This window comes from Oncorhynchus tshawytscha, linkage group LG14 (assembly GCF_018296145.1).
Source record: "Oncorhynchus tshawytscha isolate Ot180627B linkage group LG14, Otsh_v2.0, whole genome shotgun sequence".
Taxonomy (NCBI): domain Eukaryota; kingdom Metazoa; phylum Chordata; class Actinopteri; order Salmoniformes; family Salmonidae; genus Oncorhynchus; species Oncorhynchus tshawytscha.
The window spans coordinates 401,116-410,254 of NC_056442.1; the positions used below are offsets into that span (position 1 = coordinate 401,116).

A 9,139-nucleotide genomic window follows, 5' to 3' on the forward strand; every position below is an offset into this window, starting at 1 on the left:
AGGGCTATTTAAGCCTTCTATGCCCACCTGCTTTTGTGTGGGCTTATTCTCGGTTCTGTTTGTGGATGGTTGTGTTTGGTTATTGTTTGGACTGTTTAGTGTCCTGTTTTGGGTCGGTCTTTATTTTTCTGTTATTTTGGCGTGACCTTTCCTTACTGGAATAAATACGGATTTCCTTCAACCTCTGCTCTCTGCGCCTGACTTCGCACCCACCACTCCTAGCTACGTGACACCTAAGCTGCACTGTTTAAAGCTATTTTCTGAGATTTTTTTCTAACAAAAAAATACTGAACAGTTTCAAAGAGAATAATCAGTTTTATTCAACACAGTTACATTTAAAAAAATATATAACATACAGTATTTACAAAAATGTGCATAGCCAAAAAATCCTTGGACAACAACTTCTGAAGGAATTCACAGTAACAATACATTGATAGAAAATGGTGTGTATTATACTGTATATTATATGACAATAGTGTGGTACATAAAACATTTTACAACAGGTTGAAGGGAGGCACAGTGATGCCGAAACGTTGGTAAATACCCATTAAATTGTTGGGAGATTATGCATGCAGTGTGCGACTTCCTTTATTTTGATAGTTCATTGGACAACACAACTTCTAAGGGAATTCACAGTGAATATACGTCGATACAAAATGTTGTGTGTATTATACTGTATATTATAGGACAATAGTGGAAGTATATGAGATATTTTACAACAGAGGTTGAACTTACAGCCCATCAGTTAGATGTCTGTGGAACAAGGTGAAAATGACAGATCAGTGTCCTGTTGTGTGTATGATTCTACGTTATCACTGTGCTCGCCTCGCCATAGACTGAACTTCCTAGTGTGAAGAGGGATCCCAACACTAGAGATAGATTTCAAAGTACTTGACATCTTTTTCTTGACAATTGCTGTTCTTGCTGTGAACAGAATGAAAATCTGCAAGCCCTGTGGAGGAAAAGCAAAAACACAGATGTCATTAAGTATTTTCACGAACACACAAGGACAAACAAAAGGTATCATTTCCATAAAGAGCAGCTCAATTTATTTATGTTTAGTAGGTGTCTAATTTTCATTAATGTCTGGATTCTGTGGTACAATAGTACACTAGTATTTATAGTTGACATTTCATTCATTCAGCAGACGCTCTTATCCAGAGTGACTTACAGTAGTGAGTGCATACATTTACTACCTGAGTGGTGGTGAGAACACAGAAGGAGATGTTGAGTATGGTGTACATGGTCTGGTTCTGTGTAATGAGCAACAGATAGCCCAGGATCCAGGAGAGACCGAGCACCACAGCCAGAGAGAAGCTACTGAGGAACTTCTTCTTCATCGATGTGTGTCTTGTACTGGGAAACATAACCAACATACTTCGAGTGCTGTAATAGACTGCTGTAATGCTGTGGTATAAGAACAGTATGCTTCCATTGACTGAGTGGGTTAGAGCATGGTGCTAATTCAATTTGATGATTTGATTACTAATGACTGAATTAATAATAATAAAATAATACATTTTATTTTTCACAAGCTTTAAATTGAAAGACACAACAAAATGTACAAGCTTGTTAGTAGGCATTTAAATCCAAACTGATCTTTGTGACTACAACTTTCTACTTTGTGCCCCCCAAATGCCCCCATGAATATTACCTAGTTAAATGTGGGTTGGTCTTCACTGTAAAACATACCAACACCACTGTGTTGAACATAAGCATGAACGCCACAGGTGTCAGTAAACCCCAAAACATTGGCAGCTTGAAGTCAAAGTTCCCCTTTGGATCGAGGGCAGCAAGCCAGCAACTGAGAGGTCAAATTAATGAGTTAGAGAGTGGGACAATGTGACAGACAAAACAGAACACCTGTTATTTGAATAACGTGGTTTAAAGTAAATGTGGTGGGTGGCATAAGTAAACAAGAAACCTTTGAACAAAATTGATAATTAAAATAATAATAATGTTTGAACTTTTTATATTGTTCTTGGCCAATTATTAGCATGCATTATAAACATGCATATGAACATTGATCAGGATAACATTTTACAGCATGAGTTTTATAAAGCAAATGCACCGTTTTAATTTAAATTCAACCTATTATAAGATAACCACAGAAGAGGAAGTAAATTGCAGTACAGCACAGCACTCAGGTGTAGCAGAATAGTACAGTAAAGTATAGTATAGTACAGTATAGTACAATACAGTACAGAGAAGTAATACAGAATTAGTATAGTACAGTATTGACTCACAATTCCTCCTGCCTGTATCCCAGTGGATTATCCACCCTGTAACTAATTCCTAAGGTGAGAGACACCACAACTGCAGGCAGTCCTAAAGGAGAGAATGATGTTATTGCCTGGTAGATTTGCATGCAGCCATATACATAGTATATATATACCACACATACATCCTCTAAAGACATAACATCACTATACAAGTTGCTTTTAAGTTCTATTTCAGGCTTATTAGAACCTGAAAATATCACCTAGCATTAGTTTTGGTTTAAGGGGCCAAGGGCTAATGTCAGCCAAAGCTTCTGAAACTACTAAATACTTTATTTTTCTCCATGCTGTCCTACCCCATCCGATGGCCACGGTATAGGCTGTGAAGTGTGATGGGCTGGTGGCCAGGCTGTTTCTGATCATCAGGAAGACATGTGTGGCGTACAGCGTGTTCCAGGTGAACGTCCCCAACAGGAAGTACTGCAGCAGGACTGCCACTGCAGTACAGGGCCCTCTGTCCCGCTCTGTGTGTGTGTCGGACGGGGGGAGAATGTTGTCCTTCTGTATTTTAGGTTTGCCCAGCTGTTTATGAGGGTTGTCCACTCCCAACATGAAGAGGAGGGTGAAGATCAGGAGACACATGCAGACACTCACTAAGAGGACCGTTGGGTTGGTTTTGCGTCATTTCCTGGGGACAGGTGATAGACAACACTATGTTAGGGAAGTTATATGTATAGCTATGGATGTGTTGGTTCATTAATAGTGGGTTTTATAATGGTTTCACCTATCAAGTCCTGTTGGATCAATGGGCTTATTTACACCATTGAGAAGCACCCAATATTTTTTATTGGTTCTAGAACCCTGTAGGATCTTACCTGGTCACGATCTGGAATGTTACTGTATATTTTGAATTGGTTCTGGAACCCCGTAGAATCTTACCTGGTCACGATCTTGAATGTTACTGTATATTTTGAATTGGTTCTGGAACCGTGTAGGATCTTACCTGGTCACCATCTGGAATGTTACTGTATATTTTTTTAATTGGTTCTGGAACCCTGTAGGATCTTACCTGGTCACGATCTGGAATGTTACTGTATATTTTTAATTGGTTCTGGAACGCTGTAGGATCTTACCTGGTCACGATCTGGAATGTTACTGTATATTTTTAATTGGTTCTGGAACCCTGTAGGATCTTACCTGGTCACGATCTGGAATGTTATTGTATATTTTTAATTGGTTCTGGAACGCTGTAGGATCTTACCTGGTCACGATCTGGAATGTTACTGTATATTTTTAATTGGTTCTGGAACCCTGTAGGATCTTACCTGGTCACGATCTGGAATGTTATTGTATATTTTTAATTGGTTCTGGAACCCTGTAGGATCTTACCTGGTCACCATCTGGAATGTTATTGTTAAACTCAACCCTATGATGGACATGGAACATCCCAATATGGTGATCCAGTTTAGCACTTCAGCGTATTTAAAGTCCCTCCTGAAAGACTGTAGAAAGAACATTAAAAAGTACATTTCAACACTAAGTTTCTGTCACAGTCATATAGAAAGTCATTGCCTCTTGTGTCTGGATCCTGCTAATGATGTATAAGATATGTCAGAGTGTGGTCAGTAAAAGGGAGATGAAGGCAGCTAGCTACTCACCATCAGCACAGCGAAGTTAGTGGTGTGATTACAGAAACATTGCAGGCCGTCTTCTGAGTGGTTGACTTTGTAGCAGCCAAAGGTGCTCCAGTCTTTCAACGTGTAGTTCCATGACACGCAGGCAAAGTCATAGAGGGAGGCGTTGGGAACAGCCTGAGAAGTGAGAACAGACACAAACTCACTGTAAATCCTTCAGCAAAAGACATACACTCACAGTATTCCTTATAAAAATAAATACATAAAAAGTCAATTTTATAACAGGTCATTAATAAGCAAATGTGGGAAAGAAGAAATTACAATTATCATAAATCATATTGTATACAATACAACATATACTTCCTTGTTCCTTATGGCGGATAAGCAACAATGGATAACTTAGGTCAAGGGTAGGCAACCCTGGTCCTGGAGGGCCACAGGCACGTCATGATTTTGATTTAAACGACCTGGAAGACCAGGTGTGTTGACTTTAGGCAATCACTGAACTGATCAATTAGCTTAGTTGGTCAGATATAGTGCCTAGAAATACCTGCGGCACTCCAGGAACTGTGCTGCCTATCCCCTGACTTAGAATTTGGACCACTATGTGTTTCCTGATTCCAATATAAATCCTACTGTGGGCTTGAAAAGCATCTCAACATGTAACCCAGACACTTGTCCCAGGTTAGCAGAGATGACCCTTCTGCTGGTTCCTGGAGAAGCTCTGAAAGCCTTGGACCTGAAGAACCGGTCGTTTTGGTAGAGCACAAAACCAATGGAGTGGTTTGTGTTTTTACAATGCAAAACTGAGTGGAGAGAGAGAGAGACATCATTAAAACACTACATAGGCACAATGACATTTGAAATTGATATATTCCTTTGAAACCTTTGTGAGTGTGTAAACATCTGCTTCTAATGCCCATAAAACCCTTCGAATTGATGAGAGAGAGAGAGAGAAAAAGAGAGAGAGAGCAAAAGAGAGAGAGAGAGAGCAAAAGAGAGAGAGAGAGAGAGCAAAAGAAAGAGAGATTGTTGTTCATGTCAGGACTTCATATACATGAGTAGCATGACCTTGCCTTGTAGGCTTATTGTGGAAATGACTTCTCAATAGTTTATTTAGCCATATGTCATGTGACTGAACTTTACTGGACAATCAATATTTTTGTCACTGCTGACATGATTTCTGAGACCACAAAGAGCGGTTAAGCTCTCTGTGATATCGGTACAAGGAAAATTAAGCTTGAGTTTATACATTATGTTTGTACACCAACATTGGCTCACCTGGTGTGAATTTGATAACAATCTGGACATCGGTAGAACCTCCTTTGTCAGCTATCAGTTCAGAGGTATTGGTGTTGAGATGAATTCTGTTGGCCACATAATTACCAGATCTCCCTGGAGAAGGAGATAAATATGAGATACAATCCATACCAAACCTTACTGACCAGCAGAGGAAACATTTTAAAAAACGAGATGATTTACCCAGTCTGTCAACACAGATATAAACTTTAAATGCCAGTGTGTAGGTTCACTAGCAGTCTCACTCACCAGTCAGAGCAGTAAACTGGATCCCTACTGAGTCACTTGGTACTTGGACAGACTGGACTGCCAGGTTGGGCTGAACCACCAAGGACACATTATTGTGCTGGTCCAGGGAAAACTTCTCCAAGGTCTCTGTGAGGCTGGGAGAGAAACACAGAAAAACATTAGTGTACATGCACCCATACAGACGTGCACTGAGGCACACGTACACACATAAAACTCAAATATATGCAGAAACACACACACACACACACACACACACCTGTACTTTTGGACAGCGTCTCTCTCCTGTGTACTCTCCTCACTGGCATTGAGCAGCTGACTGATGGTGGTTACAGCTGCCACTGCGATGTCCTGCAACATGATCAAAACCAGGGGATGAACCTCAGGGGTTCAAATCAAATTTCAACTTCAGTAACAACCTTACGTTTCTCTCCAGAACATGTCATAGTCACGACTTGATTTCAAAACATGTTATACCTCTGTGATATTTGCAGACTGAAGCAGTGTGTTAGCTATCTGAGCTGCTGTGGTGATGTTGTCAGCTGACAGCTGCTCTGGTTGGGAGGTCAGGATCTGAGTACTGAAGGCTAACTGTCGTAAATCACCTGAACTGCTGGAGATCTGAATAGGGAGAGACAAGGGGTTTTATTCATTTTATTTTTTTATTGTTTTTCAACAAAAGATTGTATAAGTGGCAGCAACATGCTGAACTGTGAGTACATTTGGATATTATAGTTGCCAGTACTAACTATGTGGCTCAGTTGGTAGAGCATGGCCCTTGCCATGCTCTACCAACAGGGGACCAGTATGAAAATGTATGCACTCATTACTGTAAGTTGCTTTGGATAAAAAAATCTTCGAATTGTAAAGATAAAATGTGATGTCAGACACAAAAAATAAATGTTTCTCATCAACTGTTAAGCAGAATAAAGGAACAGAATACATGATCTGAAGGTAAAAGCCAGTTGTTACTGATCTACAAACTGTAAGATCCACTCCTCATAATGATGACTGTAACTGACCTGAAGAAAGAAGAACGCTGAATCAAGACTGGTCATAAATCAGGATAATAAAAAATATGCCTATTGACTTACATTTCCTAGAATGTCACTGAGGGTTAGAAGTACAGATTCTTACCTTGACAGCTCAGGGATTCGGTTACTAGATCAACACTATAACCACTAGGCTACCTGCCGTGAGATCTAGGTTTAGGTATAGTAATGTAGTGGTGTGAACTGTGAATGGTAGATCCAGGGTTAGGTATAGTAGTGTAGTATTGTGGAGGAGTCTGAATGGTAGATCCAGGGTAAGGTATAGTAGTGTAGTATTGTGGAGGAGTCTGAATGGTAGATCCAGGGTTAGGTACAGTAGTGTAGTATTGTGGAGGAGTCTGAATGGTAGATCCAGGGTTAGGTATAGTAGTGTAGTATTGTGGAGGAGTCTGAATGGTAGATCCAGGGTTAGGTATAGTAGTGTAGTATTGTGGAGGAGTCTGAATGGTAGATCCAGGGTTAGGTATAGTGTAAGTGTGTGGATGTACCCTCTGAACAGGTGTCTCCGGTCCACTCATCAGGACAGATACAGACTCCACTCTGCAGCTCACCACCGTTGATACAGACCAGAGGAGGGATTGTGGTGGGAGAGTGGGTGGTGGAGGTGGTGGGAGAGGTGGTGGTAGAGGTGGTGGGGAGAGTGGTACTGGTTCCACCCACTGTTGTGCTTTGAAGGGAAGGATGTGCAATAGTTGGATTGCCGAAAGTTGGAAAGTCGGTAGTTGAAGGTTTGGTAGTTGGAAAGTCCGTAGTTGGAGTGTCGGTTCCTGGAGTGTCAGTTGCTGGGGTGTCGGTAGATGGAAGGTGGGTAGATGGAAGGTCGGTAGTTGGTGTATCAGTAGTTGGCATGTCGGTAGTTATAAAGTTAGTAGACAGAGAGTCAGTAGTTGGAAGGTCGATAGTTGGAAAGTCGTTTGATGGAAAGTCAGTTACTGGAGTGTCTATATTTGGAAAGTCAATAGTTGCTGGAGTGTCAGATGATGGACTGTTTGCTTGAGAATCAATTGCTGGAATGTCAGTTGCTGGACTGTCTGTAGTTGGACTGTCTGTAGTTGGACTGTTGGTAGTTGGAGTGTTGGTTGTTGGAGTGTCGGTTGCTGGGGTATCCATTGCTAGGCTGTCGGTTGCTGGAGTGTCGGTAGTTGGAAGGTGGGTAGATGGAAAGTCGGTAGTTGGCATGCCGGTAGATGGTGAGTCAGTAGTTGGAAAGTCAGTAGTTGGAAAGTCGGTTACTGGAGTGTCAGTTACTGGAGTGTCTATATTTGGAAAGTCGATAGTTGGAAAGTCAGTAGTTGGAAAGACTGTAGTTGGCATGTCGGTAGTTGGCACGTTGGTAGTTGGAAAGTCAGTAGTTGGAAAGTTGGTTGTCGGAGTGTCGGTTGCTGGATTATCAGTTGCTGGATTGTTGTTTGCATGAGTATCGGTTGCTGGACTGTCGGTAGTTGGTGTGTCAGTAGTTGGAAAGTCGATAGTTGGAAAGTCGGTAGTTGGAAAGTCGATTACTGGAGTGTAAGATGCTGGATTGTTGTTTGCTTGAATATCGGTTACTGGAATGTTTGTTGGAATGTCGGCAGTTGGAAAATCAGTAGTTGGAAGGTGGGTAGATAGAAAGTCGTTAGTTGGCGTGTCGGTAGTTGGAAAGTTACATTAAAAAGGTTTGATGTGCAATGCCAGCCCTTCACTGTTTCCAGTCAGTGTACATCCTGAGAACCCTCCGCTAATGTCAAACATGAGGGTTGGTTCACACACAACAGCTCACTGAGATGTCATGACTTACTCTGACTAACCAACATACAAAATAGAAGTAACTGTCTGTTGCTATTTGCAGTCCAACAAAGGTGCATGGCCCTATTGAAGGCTCAAAGGCTGAACTCATTGTAAAAAAATTTTTTTTTTTTAAAGAACTTTATTTTTAACAGTCACTTTTTCCATAAAATAGTCAGCAAATTGTACAGCAGTTCTCTTAGAATGTACCCCTAAATGAACCTTATGAAACAAATCAACCTTGAAATTAGACATACATATGTGACAGTGAATATGCTCAGTGTTTTCATAAACATCTTTATTTATCTACAAATTAATGAGGAAGACTGGTGAACAGTTTGGATGGACGTTCCACTGCCATAAGAAATCCTTATTTTAGAGGAAGAGTTTGGCGCCACCACATGGCAGTGGAAGGTAAACAGAGGACTCTGCTTCAAAATCAAATCATAATGTATTTGTCACATGCTTTGTAAACAGGTATAGACTAACAGTGAAATGCTTACTTATGGGTCCTTCAACAATGCAGAGTTAAAGATCAATAATATAAATAACACAGATTGAATAAATACACAGTGACATGCATACGTCATTGAGACTTACTAATGGTGTGAATGTACTACACCACTGGGTACCTAAGGAGTAGGGATGCAAAATTCTGGAAACTTTCAATAAATTCCCTGTTCATTGAGACATCCTGTTTGAAGGATTCTGGATTTCCTGCTTATTCCTTCCTGAGTCCTCCAAACACGATTTTGGAAAACCATGTAATTTATTGACATTTCCTGGAATTTTGCAACCCTACTAAGGAGATACTCTGATATATATCAGTGCCTGTTGAGGGAGAGAAAAACCAAATCATACGTAAATAAGAATGTATAAACTGTACATCAGACTTTGAGGAGCACAACGCAGATATACAGTACAG

At 40.7% G+C, this 9,139-nt stretch overlaps 1 protein-coding gene across 1 annotated transcript; it reads right to left on the bottom strand.

The window, feature by feature from the left end:
• Positions 1-1,664: 1,664 nt before the first annotated feature.
• Positions 1,665-7,299, bottom strand: LOC112237473 (adhesion G-protein coupled receptor G7-like). Its single transcript, XM_024406064.2, has 12 exons — positions 6,939-7,299; positions 6,493-6,530; positions 5,876-6,019; positions 5,658-5,749; positions 5,402-5,535; positions 5,135-5,248; positions 4,490-4,659; positions 3,878-4,030; positions 3,609-3,721; positions 2,576-2,907; positions 2,247-2,328; positions 1,665-1,804 (listed from the first exon to the last, which is right to left on the bottom strand). The coding sequence occupies exons 1-10, from the start codon at positions 7,297-7,299 to the stop codon at positions 2,901-2,903; spliced, it is 1,326 nt and encodes a 441-aa protein (XP_024261832.1). The 3' UTR covers positions 1,665-1,804; positions 2,247-2,328; positions 2,576-2,900.
• Between the last annotated feature and the right edge of the window lie 1,840 nt (positions 7,300-9,139).